The sequence below is a fragment of the Python bivittatus genome, unplaced genomic scaffold, assembly GCF_059951505.1.
Source record: "Python bivittatus isolate LINGU-HERP-01145 unplaced genomic scaffold, Pbiv_v1 ctg000580_np1212, whole genome shotgun sequence".
NCBI classification, from domain to species: domain Eukaryota; kingdom Metazoa; phylum Chordata; class Lepidosauria; order Squamata; family Pythonidae; genus Python; species Python bivittatus.
In genome coordinates, this window is record NW_028277087.1 from 4101110 (window position 1) to 4116187 (window position 15078).

General features: G+C 44.4%; 1 protein-coding gene across 6 annotated transcripts; it reads right to left on the reverse strand.

The window, feature by feature from the left end:
- Positions 1 to 8998: 8998 nt before the first annotated feature.
- On the reverse strand, positions 8999 to 14317 carry CIRBP (cold inducible RNA binding protein). 6 transcript variants are annotated; one of them, XM_007441170.4, is made up of 8 exons: positions 14161 to 14317; positions 12965 to 13074; positions 12665 to 12771; positions 12249 to 12387; positions 12074 to 12161; positions 11900 to 11964; positions 9344 to 9432; positions 8999 to 9133 (listed from the first exon to the last, which is right to left on the reverse strand). In XM_007441170.4, the coding sequence occupies exons 2-7, from the start codon at positions 13065 to 13067 to the stop codon at positions 9428 to 9430; spliced, it is 507 nt and encodes a 168-aa protein (XP_007441232.1). In that variant the 5' UTR covers positions 13068 to 13074; positions 14161 to 14317; the 3' UTR covers positions 8999 to 9133; positions 9344 to 9427. The 6 variants fall into 6 exon arrangements, with proteins under 6 accessions (XP_007441232.1, XP_015745910.1, XP_007441231.1 ...); XM_015890424.3 differs by having other exon boundaries at positions 9344 to 11464; XM_007441169.4 differs by having other exon boundaries at positions 11900 to 11967.
- Between the last annotated feature and the right edge of the window lie 761 nt (positions 14318 to 15078).

The following is a 15078-nucleotide window of genomic DNA, read 5'->3' on the forward strand; positions in this document are numbered from 1 at the left end:
CCCACCCACTTCAGAACGCGGAGGGGGGCCACGTGACCACAATTTCATACAACAGCTAGAGGCGAGGTGGGGGGAGAGGGAGCGGCACGGGGGCGTGTGCCATTCAAAGATGATGAACCGTTTCTTATTGGACAAGCCCCGGACTGAATTTAAATGAGGGGAGGGCGAGGTAGGGTTATGTAAAGCGAATTTTAAAATGGCCATTGTTGTTGTGGTTGCATTAAATCTCCGATTTCCAGGAAGGGCTGCGAGCGAGGGGGTTCCGAGGCATGTTGCCGTTGCCCGTGAAAACAGAGCGAGCTGGATCCAAACCCAGCAAATCCGGGGCGGCTGGGATTTCCTAAATACGATGAAATGCCAAAGGCTAGATTCCGGAGCGTCTTCGGGTTGTGGTTTTATTTTATTTTATTTTATTTTTATTTTCCTCCATCTGCAAAGATCGGCTCGACCAGCAGAGGGCGATGAAGAGGTTCGGTCTCTCTGGGCCGCCGTCTACTGATCGGGCGGGGGGTTTGCAGCGCCACCAGCGGGTTTTGTGCCGCTGACGAGCACCGCCCGGAGGGGCAGACCCAGGCTGCGCTGGGACTGGGATGCTCAGAAAGATCAGCTAAACGGTGATTTTATAGTGATGCCATTGGCATGGAGCCCTTGGGGTCTGGGGCAAGTTGTAAGCACTGTTGATAAACAAATAAATAGGTTTTTTTGTTATTGCAGGTACAGGCAGACACATGAACATGGTTTTCCATTCCTTTCTTCCAGATTATCATCACCTTTTTTTTCAAAACTTCCAAGCATAATAAGTACCTTTGGAGTTCCTGGTGGTCTCCCATCCAAATGTTAACTCCATCCGATTCATTTTGGCCGCAAGATCAGTCAAGGTTGCCTGGGTGCCACCTGCTACAGAAGCTTTAGTTTTAAAGACAGGCAAATCTGGATATCAATATGTGACAGACTAATTATTCGATTGAAATAGATATTCCCAGAGAGAGAGCATACCATGGGGCCATCCAGCAATCTTTTGAACCAGGTTAAAGGGGGCAACAACTATCAGCATACATACACCTCAGCTGATTCGGATTCTTCTGGAAAATAGAACACAGGCATACAATTGAGGGAACAACCAAGTTACTAGTCCCTAGCATGTGTTACTGAACAGTACCTCTGAAAATGGAGGCCATATCAAGCGATCAAAGCTGAAAGCTATAGCGGATAAATTAGAACAATCTCTCGAATGTCATAACAACAACCCTGAAAGGTAGGCCAGTATCATTCTTGCTTTACATTCTTGTTGTATGGAAAGAGGCTAAAAAGAGGACGGGAGGCCACCAGGTCCACATCCCTTGCCCTGGTTAGAAACAGGTGGAAGGTACAACAGGTGGAAGTCCAACCCCCTACTGGATGCAGGGTCTGCACTAAGCTTGCCAGTTCATACCTCCTTCTCATTTCATTTTTCTTTGCTTAATCAGCATGTGGCTGGCAGATTCAGCCTGATACCCGTCCATCCCTCTTTGCAAACGTTTAAAGAGGCTTGGTCCTTCTGCATTCCTCGAGATTGGGCCGAACAGGCCGATTCTTCTTATTTCTCTACAGTGCTTTGGTTTGTATCTTGCCACGGTGGGCAGACAACCCCCAATTCGTTATTAGCAGGAAGGGAGGGGGGGAAAATACATGTTTCAATGTGCAGCTCTGGAGGAAAGCAGAAATCAGAAATGAGCAACAGAATGTCTGCTGTTTTTGAGGTGCTGGAAAAACCGGCTGAATGAATGGCTCTGGAGGGGGAGGATGTGCCTAAGCCGAATCTGATTCCTTCTCAATGGAGGTTCTCAGGAGTTTGTTGCACAGACCCGAATGGAGGAGATGGGAAGACGTAAAGGCCCGGCAGCCCTTGAATAAAGAGAAGGCTCTCCCCTCCACGGGGAAAGGAATCTGCAGGGCTCAGAGACTCTCTGTCAATTGTCAGAATTTCCATCTGCTGCCTCTACGGGAGGGAGAATGGAAAATAGGCCCGTGTTTTGAATGGGAAAAAATAGAAGATGCAAAATTCCCAAAGGAAAGTCACGGAACGGATTCTTTCAGCAAAACACACGTTGCTAGAAGGGCAGTCCCGTGGCTGGGCTCGCCTGGAGTAGCTGCTGCCGGTTGGCCCTCCTCCCCACCTCTCAGCTGAGAGAAGACTTCAGCTCTGCGCCTCCCCCCCCACCCCCGCCCGCCCACAAGCGTTGGTTTGCTGGCTCATGAGAGCTTTCGTGCCGCCTGCGTTGCAGGAAGATAGGGAGGAAGAATAACTCCAGAATCGAATCACTCCTTTGCAGGCAGAACCCCCCAGGTTCAACTCGGAGGTGTGCGGACTTTTAAGGGATGCTGCTAGCCAGAAAGAAGCCGTTGGCATAAGGCCGCTCGGCAGCGGTCCAGTTTCCAAGAATCGCAAATGCTTCCATAAAAATACTGGGCCCTCTGCGGCTGCCAGGACCAGGACCTGAGTGGTGGTGAGGACGATGATGTGCTATCAAGTCAGCGTTGGCTCTTAGCAACCACACAGATGTCCTCCTGGAGGGTCTGCTGCCCCCAACCTGATTCTTCCAAGGGTGCCCCCATGGCCACTGTCACTCAGTCCCTCCACCTGGCTGCTGGTCGTCCTCTTCTTCTCTTTCCTTCCACCATTCCCAGCATTATAAACTTCTCCAAAGAGCTATGACTTTGCATTGATTGATTAAATGCCATTAAATTGGTGTCAATTCTTAGCAACCACATAGACAGACTTTCTCCAGGAGGATCTGTTCCTAACCTGGTCCTTCAGGTCTTCCAATGGTATACCCATGGCCACTGCAACTGAGTCCATCCCCCTGGCTGCTGGTCATCCTCTTCTCCTCTTTCCTTCCACCTTTCCCAGCGTTATGGACTTCTTCAGAGAGCTGGTCTTCGCATAATGTATCCAAAGCAGGATCAGTTGAGTGTCGCCAGGACCTGCAGTTGTTAAATGGGTGGTGGTGATGGCACGAAGGGCAATAAACTGATGCCCAGTGGACGGGCCGTGTTCTACTCTTCCTTTGGACTTTCCTTTCCCTGTTTTAGGGCTAAAAGATTCATTTTTCAACCCTCTTGTGCCTCAAAGCGACAAGAACTCCTGGTTTCAATGTTCAGTGTGGTTGGAAGGAACACCAGTGGCTTAAGAAAAACCCACAAAAACTTGGCTTGGAAGTCGTTCCCAACCTTGTGTGACCTCCCCTTACGGCTGCCGGGCAAAAACTCTTCCCCAGCGTATCCCCATTTCCAATGAGCAAAAAAACCTCTGCTGGAATTTTCTGCCGGGTATCCTATTTATAGCTTTCCTGTTGTTTGTTTCCAAACAATTGGCAGTCAATGGTGGACTATTTCTGAACATGGAGATTCCCTCCAACTGCTCCCGATCAATATACGATTGAATAAAATATTGCAATATTATAAGAATATAATAATTACCTTACTTTCAAATAGATTGAGCCACTGGGTTGATCTCAGGCCTGAGCTGCTTGATGAACCATACAAGAAGCAGGATTTTTGTTTATACCTGGCATTTTCAGTCTGCGAACCAATGCCTACCAGCCACAATGTGGGACAATTCAAGAATTACTATGGTCTGGAGTCCTACATAAAGATACAGTGGTACCTCTACTTATGAACGCCCCTACTTACGAAATTTTCGAGATACGACCAGCTCCAGCCCCAAAAATTTACCTCTACTTACGAACTCGCCTCTACTTACGAACCGGATCTGCGGCCATTTTCCCTGCTGCCACGCGGTCGCGGCTTCCTGTGGGCGAGATCGCGGTAGCAAGGAGACGTTCGGTGAGGCTTGTGTGTTTTGTGGTGTTTGGAAGGTTTTTGTGGCGTTTGGAAGGTTTTTGAGGTTTAAAAATAAAATGCATATGTTTCAGGACTGTTTAGCCGTATTTACATTGAACCTTATGGGGGAAATTTATTTCGGGGTCCGACCAAATTCGGAGGGCGGATTAGCCGTATTTACATTGAACCTTATGGGGAAATTTGCCTCGTGGTGCGACCAAATTCGGAGGGCGGAACGGATTAACCGTATTTACATTGAACCTTATGGGAAAATTTACCTCGACTTGAGACCAACTCGAGTTGCAACCAGAGTCACGGAACAGATTAAGTTCGTAACTAGAGGTACCACTGTACATCCTTGTTTGTGTGTGTTAGAACTGCAAATGGCCTGATCCTTTTTTTTTTTTCAAATAGCTTCATTAGATTTTAAGATAAGAGCAATAAAAACTAACAAAAACTAATACCAAAGATAAAAAAAATGAGAAAAAAAGAAAGAGCAAAATCAAAAGTGCAAAAAGAAAGAAAAGTACAAAAAAAGAACGGCTTCCGACTTTCCTATATAAGTATCAATTTACACTAAACTCGTACTCTAAGTTTACAACATGACTTTCATTTTTTCTATTGTCCAGTATTATTTCTAATCATCAAATCCATGGATCATGATTTCATTTTTTTCTGTCCACAGAAAAAGTCCCCAAAAGGCTTCCAATTAACATTGACATTACTCCATGTCTTTTCTCTAATCAAAGCTGTCAATGTCACCATCTCAGCCACCTCCATCAGCTTCACCATCCATTCTTCCATTGTAGCTAATGTCAAGCCTTTTGGGCATACAGAACCCTCGCTGCTGCGTTATCCTGTATACAGATGGCCTGATAATTTGAATTACTCAATTTGGGGAGGCGAGGGGTGGAAGGGTTTATGTTCTCAACCATCCAATGCAAAGGGAAACGGAATACTCATATTCATGGACAGCTATGGTTTTTACCCATTGATCTTCTGCAAATTGTTTGGAGTGGCTAATGTTTAAGGACGGTGTTCCTCAACCTTGGCAACTTGAAGTTGTCTGGACTGGGGAAGTCATGCTGGCTGGGGAATTCTGGGAGTTGAAGTCCAGACATCTTCAAGTTGCCAAGGTTGAGGAACACTGTTTTAGGAGATGGCAGTCCCTGGACTACTGGAAAAGAGGATTTTCAAACCTACCTGTGTGACAGGTAAGAATTATCCCAGGGGCCTGTTTCTTTTGCAACTCTGGGGCACATGCCCACTTCTTTCATAGAAATAGTTGGTTTAGGAAGAAATAATAAGCTAATCTTTACATTCCTGAACCCGATGGCAAGTCTCTTCCTAGGTTATGCAAATCCAAATAAACCCCAATTGATACCTTGACCTGTTTTGCCATCTCAGGGAAGAAAACAGGAAATATGCACCTAAAAACCAGGCGGACCTTTGATCACACTGTCACAGGTGCCCCCTTGACATTTTTAACCACGTCTTGTGGACACGGCTGCTCGCCGTGTAGCCTAGAGCCCTGTGGGGTCTCCCCCCTGCCCCAAAGAAATAAGGTCTTAAATTGCATGTTCAAGAAGAAACAACTAAATTATCACCAACATAGCAAAGAAATGCCCTTTATTTAAAAATGGGGAGCATAACTTTGTAAGATCCCTTTATAGCAATGGAACTATAAAAAGAGCATATGTATAGCTTGACGTTTTAACTAAATTAATGGGGATATTTATCTTTTTAACTGTTTTTGGGTTTTACTTTAATTGTGAGTTGCCCAGACACACCCTCTGGGGGAGAGGGGCTGCATATAAATTTAATAAATAAATTAAATTAATAAGTAAATAAACCGAGCCAGCCTTGCTTAGGTTCTGAGCCAGATGTTACCACCTGCTGAGGCTCAAGACAGACAGACAGACAGACAGACATTGGGGTGGGTTGATGATACTGCTCGAAAAAACAGTTCAAAGGGGGAAACGCGGACCAATTTCCGAATTCCCTCTACCCTGGCAGGAAAACAAAATGATCTTACTTAGGCTTCCAAAATGCAGGGAGTGATTGGAGGGGAGGAAGCTGGAGACAGATGAGCGTATGGAAGGACTGGGAGTTCAGCTGTGATATGGAGAAGAGAGCGCATGCTCCATTTCTCTGAAAATAGTCTGTCTTTCGCTCCTGGCTGTGGCTGGTACATGTTACTGTCTTAAGAAGAAGTTACTGTAAACCAACCTGCTGAACCTGAACCTGGCCAGCTGCAGCATGCTAAACCAATATTTCTCAACCTCAGCAACTTGAAGATGGGTGGACTTCAACTCCCAGAATTCCCCAGCCAGCCATGCTTGAGAAACACTGTGCTAAACCCTCTGCCAGGATGGCACAAGCCTTTGCGCCAACTTGTGCCGGAAAAATCTGCATCCCAGCTCTTGTACAACCATATATTCGAATTCTCTGAGCGTCTGGTCTTCCCGAACAGGAAATGGATCGATGGCATCTCTTGCCACGCAGTGCCCTCTGCCGGGACGGATAAACATCTTGCTGCCGTTGCTGTCTCTTGCACTCAGGGGAGGAAGACATTCTGACTATTTAGCCTTTGGTCTGAGAAGAAAGGGAGAAGACGAGCAGAGGACGTGCCAACCCAGTGAAAAATAAGAGTGAATCCTTGCTCAAATGCGGCTGCAGCACCGGGGTGCAGCAGTTCACCTCTGCCACACTCACGCAGTCTTTCCCAACCAGGTGTCTGGGAAATACGGAAGGCAGGATTTTGCAGCGTGGATTCAGAACCTCAGTTGGCTTGGGGGACAAAAGGAATTTATAAAAAGACCCCCCTCGGAAGTGACTCTGCCAGCCAACCTTCTTTCTAGGTTCAGACTACAATACTGGCCACTGAGGGGGCTGTTGGGGGCCACCTTTCAACTGGAGTTTTTGATTAGGGCACCCTTGATAATAGGTGCCGAGTCCCCGTGGGCGGCAAAAGTTCCTACGGATCTGCTCCACGTTTCAGATTCCTCCAGCTTAAAAACAACATATTGATCTACAGCAGTGTTTCTCAGCCTCGGCAACTTGAAGATGTGTGGACTTCAACTCCCAGAATTCTCCAGCCAGCAAGGGACCATCCAGAGATTGCCTTTCTACAGTTAGTCATCTAAGGAACCGACGACTTTTGAAGACAAGAGATGATTGAATCCTAGAAACTGCACACCCAACCTAGCTTCAAGCGTGCTGAAACTTGGCTCAGGAACTGGTATCCATGCCCAAAGACTGTACACTATGCTCGGCAGGCTGCCACAACTTGACAACTCCACAACTTCCATCCCAAGAGCAGCTGCACTTCAAGGCAAGGCAGGAGCGGGGCAAAGTACCAATTATACACACCAGCCTGTGGGCCTCCAAACAGGTGCTCGCTCTCTCTCAGCAGTAAAATTGTTTCCATTATCATCCACCTGTAATTCCAAACTATTTATACAATTCTTGAGACACCGATATGAGACTAACAGCTTTTGCAGAACCACGCAAGCTACAGCTATAGTCACACAACTGAACTTGAGTCTTTGTCCTGGTTATTTATTATTCAGACCCAGTTTGCCGTATTAGTTGATCTACCAGTAACTGAAGTATTTTTCTCTCTCCAGCTGTCAACCATCTTCCCTATAGCCTTTACTCAGGAGCTACAGAAACAGCACTCCATCTATTGTGCAATCTTAGCTCTGCCACTCATTTCACAGGGGCAAATCAGGGTCCTCTTGGGTTGCTTGTCTCCCACTTAGACATTGTGCAACTCTCTTATTCAGGTTAAGTCAGCAGTTTTATTTAAAGGATCAGATTGTTTTTCCTAGATATTAAGGGACATAATATGACAGCCAACCAGGCAAAGCAGTTCAGGCTTTGCAAAAGCAGTGTTCATTGGGTGCAAAAGGGGATCAGGTTCCAGAGCTGAATTTCCTTTTTCAACCTTTCTACAAATTACATCCACGTTTACCAAACACATTTCTCTTCAAATTGGTTATCAGGCTTAAAGAGTTAACACTGAAGTTTTGCTTTGCACCTACATGTTTACTCCAGTCCCAACCTTCTGGTGCACCGGGCATCCAATTTTTGTCTCAATATTACTAACCACTCAGGAAAACTGAACGGGATGACAAAGGAGGCCTAACCAAGATCTAGACTGGATTAATCACCTTTATATGCAGCTAAAATGGTTTCAACACGTTGCGGGGGGGGGAACTGAAATTCTCTATACAGGTCATCTGCAGCTTAAGAATGAGTTCCCTTCTCAGGATCTGTCCATAAGTCAAATTTGTATGCAAGCCGGAACAGTATTATTGTATAATAACAAGTATTATTGTATAATACTGTACAAGTAGATTTGGGTAATGGACTCAGACTATTGTGTATTTCACTCAAATTTTGCTACCATAGCCTCCACTCTTAACTATGGGTCGTCCTTAACTGGGGACTACCTGTATGATTTCTTTAAAGCCCAGATCCTAAGGCATTTGCTGAGCAGTATTACAAGTCATGTCTCATTGTGGCTTCCCACAAGCAAAACGTGGAATAGCTTCCTCCAGTCTAAAAAGGTAGGAAGGAGTGGCCTGAAAATGGGTAACAGCTAAAGCTCTCTGTAAATTGGGGAGTGTTGAACTCTTCTGCAGAAATAAGCAATGAGAAATAACCACTTTGGTTTAACGCACTGGGTAGTTATAAGCTACACCAAGATCACATTGACTTTTCTGTATTAATATAAACACCTTTCAGTGTATTAGCTTACGTTAAGTTAGGCGAAGAGAGTTTTATTTCAGTAAAGCTGGCTATGTAACCGCAGCGTTCCGCGAGTCAAGTCTTTCTTTTGGGAGGTATTGTCAACCTTAAGCAGAAAGAGGGAACTTGTGGGACTCACTGTTTACTCTTCTCCCATTGACAGGTGGATAGGAAACAAGGTACATTTAATACCTCTCTAATATTGAGTACCTGGGAATATTCCTGTTTTGTTTATCAAATTTGTCACTGCCCATCTCGTTAAACGAGTCTGGGTGGTTTACAAAACAATTAAAATCAATTGAAATTACAATATTACAACACTACTGAAGGATAGATGCAAAAGGAATGGAGCAGAAACTCAGATTTCCTTAATAGTATTGTCCTCACAATTACTGTTTTAAGGTATACACATCCACACCAATCATGTTTTCAGCCCTATTATTTTATTAAGTCCTGTACATATCCGCATGGTCATTCAGACCATTCAAATTCACAATCCTTCTTTTCCCCCAGAATTGCCATGATCCTCGTTGGTCCTCTTCCAAGCACCATGCAGCTGAAAGATTGAGGAAAAAAGAATTAAGATCAGATCTTGACAAGACAGGAGACACTACATTACCGTTAAATTCAATGAATTTTGGAACTGAGATTAAGAGGGGCCTTTCCCTTAAAGGTAGCCAAGTCAGGTAGTGCTAAAAGCAGCCACTTCCACTGTTTCCCACCATAGCAACAACGGAGCTAAATAACCCTTGTACAAGACCAATACCTGTGTGCACAGATGATAGTTTCAGTTGAATTTTGGTCCTCAGCCTTGAAAAATCTATTTCCTGCTCAAGTGTCTGTTTCTTCATCAACCTGTCAAGACAAACTTGTGTTACAAAAAACCATATTCACAGAGCAAAGATGCTGTAATTTCTACCCTGCCCACCCGTCAACAAGACAAGCAACATTTCCTACAAAGGGTTTCCACAAAGGTAACACAAGAGCCCAGTTTGGGCCAACTGTTCCAAGACGCTTCCCTCGGACCGGCCAATGGCACCTGATCCCACAAAAAGCAGTTAGTCACGGTTGATAATGGCTGCTTAGGAACAGTGTGGGCTATGGGGAAAAAGTTAAAATGCAAACAAGATGGCAAAGTACATTACAGTTACGTGACTTAAGTCTTAAGGAAGAATCTCCAGAGATGAGCGGAATTCAGCTCCCCATCTTTCCTCTAACCCTATTGGCAAAGAGATGGCTGCACGTATGCCCCCTTCTGACCCACATCAAAGTTATGCCATAAAAGCCAAAGACTCATCATAGGAAAGAACTTTAAAAATAAAAAATGCTTTAGCTGAACAAAGTTGGCAGAAAAAATGTGGTTCACATAGGTTAACATTGACTTTCCAAAAAAAATTATATATATGAGCTCTCAACAGGAGGAAGGATGCGGACATGAGGAAAAGAGTTACCTCGAATTACAGGACTATCCCCACATATGAACTAGCCAAGAGAGCAGCTTTCGTCTCAGAGGTTCTCTCTGTTGGAGGCACAACACTTCTTTTTCGCCAAGGCACTGCAGTTTTCCATATGCTAGCAGAAAATTCTTAGAACTTTAAAGGCAACGACAAAGCTAGCTAAATTAGGTCACAGTTATCGGCCTTGGAACACTGTCAGACTAGTGGCAGCTGACCCAGTTAACAAGAGACTCCATTATGGGCTAAATGTTTGGCTGGCTTTCGGCTAGTAAGCTAGTCCATGTTTTTAGTATGGAGCTACCCGTCTTATTTAATCTAAGTCCACTAGCAGCATATTAAACAAGTGAAATCTATTTTCTTCTTTCAAAGGTTGGATCAATTCCAGCCAAAGCTAAGTAACCCCATTAAGGGCAAAATGATTTGTGATGTCCTCTGGTACCTTTGTTTCAATCACCCTCAAACTGCCTGATGTCTCTAGGCCTGAAAGCACAGCATTGTTTACACTTTGTTCCGTAAGAAATGTGGGGCCGTATTCTCCCTCGGTTAACTCGCCACTCACTGCTTCTTCCCTGTCTAACTGTATACTGTTTCACGGCCATCCAGACTTGTGTTGTGCAGCAAGAGGTAAGATTTCAAGAGCAGATTTTTTTTCAGATGGACTTTTAATAGGCTTCGTGAAGCCAAAGGAAACTGTACAAGAAATCCTTTTCACCACTTCAAAGTTACAACATCAATTGAATTAGGCATACTTTCTTTCAGTAAAAAAAGGACAATAGAAACAAACATTTTTCCATGAACCCCTTGGGTGGTAAAATCTGCAGAGTCTCTCTGGGTTAAATTTTATGGCATACAAGTTAAAGTCTCTTAATGCAGGTTGAACATACAAGCAAAGTATCTCTTTAGATATATCAAGGTGGGTTGCCTTTTAAAATCCATACCCAGGCTACAATACCTTGCTACACTAAAGTTTTATTCAATTTTTTTTTTAACAAAATGAAGCACTAAACAAAAAAGAGTTCACAGCTTGCTCAGCTTCTACTGAACAATTAAGGTCCTTTCTTGCTCAAAAGAAAAACAGATACGGGGCCCCAAAACCTTCCGGTCTTTTCTTTTTTTAAAAAAAACAAAAAACTAAGACACATACAAGCCTTTGCTCACAAATGAACTAAAATCTTAAGTGCTTTAAAAAAATTAAAACACTCGAGAGAAAAACCCAGAGCTTTCTTTGAGTCTGAACAGACCATCACGTATTAGAAGCTGTCAAGGCTGTGTTATTGACAAGATCAGAATTGCGAGTTTACTACAAAAGTGAGAATACAAAGGAGATGACTACACAAGAACGATTTCAGCGAAGCTCCAAAAATCTTTATAAATACAGCCAATGGAAGGACGATCTTGAGCCAGGAAGGTTTTTTACTCGTTGTGTGTAGCTGAGGACAAGAAGCAGGCAGAGTTGTAAAGGCACTGAAGCACAGACAAGTTCCAGCATTTTTTCCTCCCCTACTTGTTTGCCAAGCACTTCAACACTAGCTTGCTATCTCTTGCCCCACCCATTTGTATTCTTTTTTCCTTCTGGGCTTGAGGATTCTGGGCGTTGTTTTCAGCTTCAGAAAACTAGTTATGGATGCTTTGCCTTTGGATCCAACTAGAGCTACACATGCATTAATGAGGGTTTTTGCTTTTCTGTGGCACAAGTGCTTAAGGCCTGCCAAAGGAGTGGTGCCTCTCATGGGCGGGGAGAGGTTGCCAGCAAAAGCTCCAAGCAAACCTTACAATATTTCCAAGGTTATCATTGCAAGATCAAGAGTGGCTCCACACATTCCCATGTCAGCACATCCGCCTTTCCCTCACGATTAAAGACTTACCGTAACTGTCATAGCTGTCTCTGTAGGACCCTCCTGAAGGCCTGTCTCCATAGCTTCCTTGACTTCTGCTAAGGAAGGCAGACAGAAAGCAATGTTCACTAAGCATATCAACAACCACAAAGCATAAAGGACTCACATTTCATCTCACTTGTCACGTGTCTTGCTTTCACGTACCTGCTTCCATAGTAGTCTCTGGATCCACTGTATCCCCCACTTCTGGATTCAAATCTGCTGCCCCCATAACCTCTGTCTCCACCAGTTCCTGGAAGAGAAAACACCCCAAACATTGAAATAAATTCAACAGACTTCTCAATCAGAAACTACAAGTTACTGGAAAACAGAACCTCACCTCTAGAGAATCCACGGCCTCTACCTCGGCCTCCACGGAAGAAGCCTCGGCCTCCAGCCGATCCCCCTCTATAGCCACGAGACCGGTTTTCAGATGATTTGCCTGCTTGATCAACTCTGATCTGGCGGCCATCAACAGACTGAAAAAAATTAAACTCCAGGTCAACACGGCACTCCGCAACCCAATGCAGAAAGTTAACACTAATAGCCTTTTATTAACATCAGCTATAGTATATTTGATTGTAATGATCATGAATCAGTATTCCTGTGTTTACAGAAAATACCTATTTGGTAAACATGGTATTATCAACACTAATGTCATGAAATATTAACCAATTACACAAAGTCTCTGGATCTATTGAGCAACTAGCACGTCACCCCCCTCACTTGCTGAAAGTGAGGATAAGAATTCCTCACCTTCCCATTCATGGCCATCATTGCATCTTTTGCATCATCAATATTCTCGAAAGTTACAAAGCCAAATCCTCTGGATCTCTGGGTTTCTCTGTCTTTTACAACAACAACTACAGGGAAGAGAAGACATACAGCATTTAATGCATATTTCCATAAAACACATGGGCAAACATCACCAGAAAAACAAGCATTTTTGCATGGCTAAACAGATGCTTGGAGTCTTAAAAAAGGGAAGCCAAGATTTATCTGCTCTAAGCTTCCAACAATATAAAGAAAAAGGACATTAGGGGTTTTTTTTTTTACCTTCAGCTATCTGTCCATATTTAGAGAAAACTTGCTCAAGTGATTGTTCGTTGGTGTCAAAACTGAGTCCACCAACAAATAATTTCCCCTCATCTGACGCCATTTCTTTTCTGTAAAAGAAAATACAAACTCAACTTTAGCATTCACCAAGGGACACACTCACCAAAAGCATATTGTTTTGAAATCAAAGCCCAGTAAACAATGCAGTTCCAGTTTTGGTTGGATCAAAGTGGCATCAACTCTAATTTTGCTGTCAGATTCATACAAAAATGACAGAATTTCTATTGCCTTCAGCAACTGAATAATTAGCATTTAAATCTTGGGTAAGCAAATACTAAAAGTACAAAAGTGCTCTGATTAAAAAATGAGTGTCATTGTAGGCCAAGTAGCACCATGTATATTTTTCCTCTTACCCCTCTACTTTCTGGTCTATTTTCTTTGTTTTGACACTTCAAAAAACAAGCAAACACATAATTTTATAACTATAATCACCCTGAAAGTTTACTTGAGCCACACGGAAAATCAATTTATACAAGAGTTGCTATGCAGCACAGCAGAAAGTTTCCAACTTTACTTCAACAATGTATCAAAAAGAACATGGAAACCGGGGGAAATCAAACTGGCCATAAATAAAATTGGTGATTGAAATGGGATACATAAGCTAATGTATTAAAATATTCCACATAAAACCTGCAATAAGGCATAGCGTTCAGTTAAGTCCATATACAGCCTGTTTTCGTGTCGAACTATAGCCCACCGCCACCCTCTAAAAATAAAGCTCCTCTGCGGCTGCGCGCCGCGAAACCAGCTACTCCAACAGAGGGCGCTTAGTAGCAACATAGCACACGCATGCGCAGACAAAAGGTCGCGCCCCTCCGTAAGTTCGCGCTTCCGCGCATGCGCATCTACCATCCACCCGTCCTCCTACCAGGCGCCATTTTGAGGTTCGTCCCAAAAGCCGGTTGGAAACCATTTTGTTTTTTTGTAGTCCACCATCTAAATCGCTACCCGCTAAAAGAGATTTTCTCGCAGTAAATAACCTTCCCTATATTTTATCACATCTGCGTTCACCACCCGTCCCATTTATGTTATTAACCAAAATCTATCTTTGACGTCGTTCTTCACTCCGCGCCTATTTATATCATTCCTTTTCTCGTACACTTTTCTTTTACGACCACCGCGCGCGACCCCCTTACCGATGTAGTTTAACAGCGACGGAGACCAAGAAACAGCCCTCGAAGTCCCAGCGCGAACTACGCGGCGGTTCGCCTGCGCTTCCGTTTATATATCTCCTATGAGCACCGCCTACTTCATGAATATGCAGATGAACTCGGCTTTATAAAACGGCCCCAGCTCTTCACTCCTCACGTTCCGCAGGCATGAGGTAATCAGAAACAAAAGCTTCCCATTGGTTAGCTCCTGATTAATATTCATACAGAAAAAGAGGAGGAGGGTTAGCAAAAGCCACAGCAAGAAAAAAGGGCCCTCTTCTGTTCTCTCCGTCACGTGGGTCCATGTGTCAAGAAAAACAAAGATGTGATTGGGTAAACGAAGACTAAGACGGTAGGTTGCTAAGGGCAACAAGCCGCGCCTATTCGTCTCTCGCAAGCTTATTGGTCAACTGCCGCTCTCCCAACAGCCGCAGTAGTTCGTCCTGGTCGCCGGGAGAAAAGTTGGGCGTGGCTCCACGACCTAGTTTCCCGCCCTTGTCAGCAATGCAGTGCCGCTTTGCCGCAGCAGACAAAGGGGATTGCTACGACTGGGGGGAGGGAAAAGGCCAGCGCCATCTTGGAGAAGGTGCGCGGCCCTCGAGACCACAATCCACAGCGCGACGACACCCCCCCCCGCCCGACACAAAACAATCGAAAAATAGCCGTTATAAACCGCCGCAAATGGCACAAGAAGCTTTCCGCGGTGGGGGAGGGGGGCAATCCCTTCAGTCATTGTTCGAAAGCTATTTATAGCCATCTCCGTGGCGGCCAAAATGCCCACCGTCTCTCTCCCTTAAAAACGCAAATCCAGCAAAACGAAAAGCTTCCCTTTTCTCCAATTGCCGGGTGTCCTTCGCAGTATTTCTTTTACCTGTTGATGTGTTAGATGTATATCCCGCCTTG

What these genes read in the sequence shown, in the direction of transcription:
- CIRBP (XM_007441167.4), bottom strand. Translation starts at nt 13,067, where the DNA reads ATGGCGTCAGATGAGGGGAAATTATTTGTTGGTGGACTCAGTTTTGAC. An exon ending in ATATGGACAGATAGCTGAAG is followed by an intron (nt 12,772 to 12,964) that starts GTAAAAAAAAAA and finishes TCTTCCCTGTAG; the next exon opens with TTGTTGTTGTAAAAGACAGA. An exon ending in TGATGGCCATGAATGGGAAG is followed by an intron (nt 12,388 to 12,664) that starts GTGAGGAATTCT and finishes AATTTTTTTCAG; the next exon opens with TCTGTTGATGGCCGCCAGAT.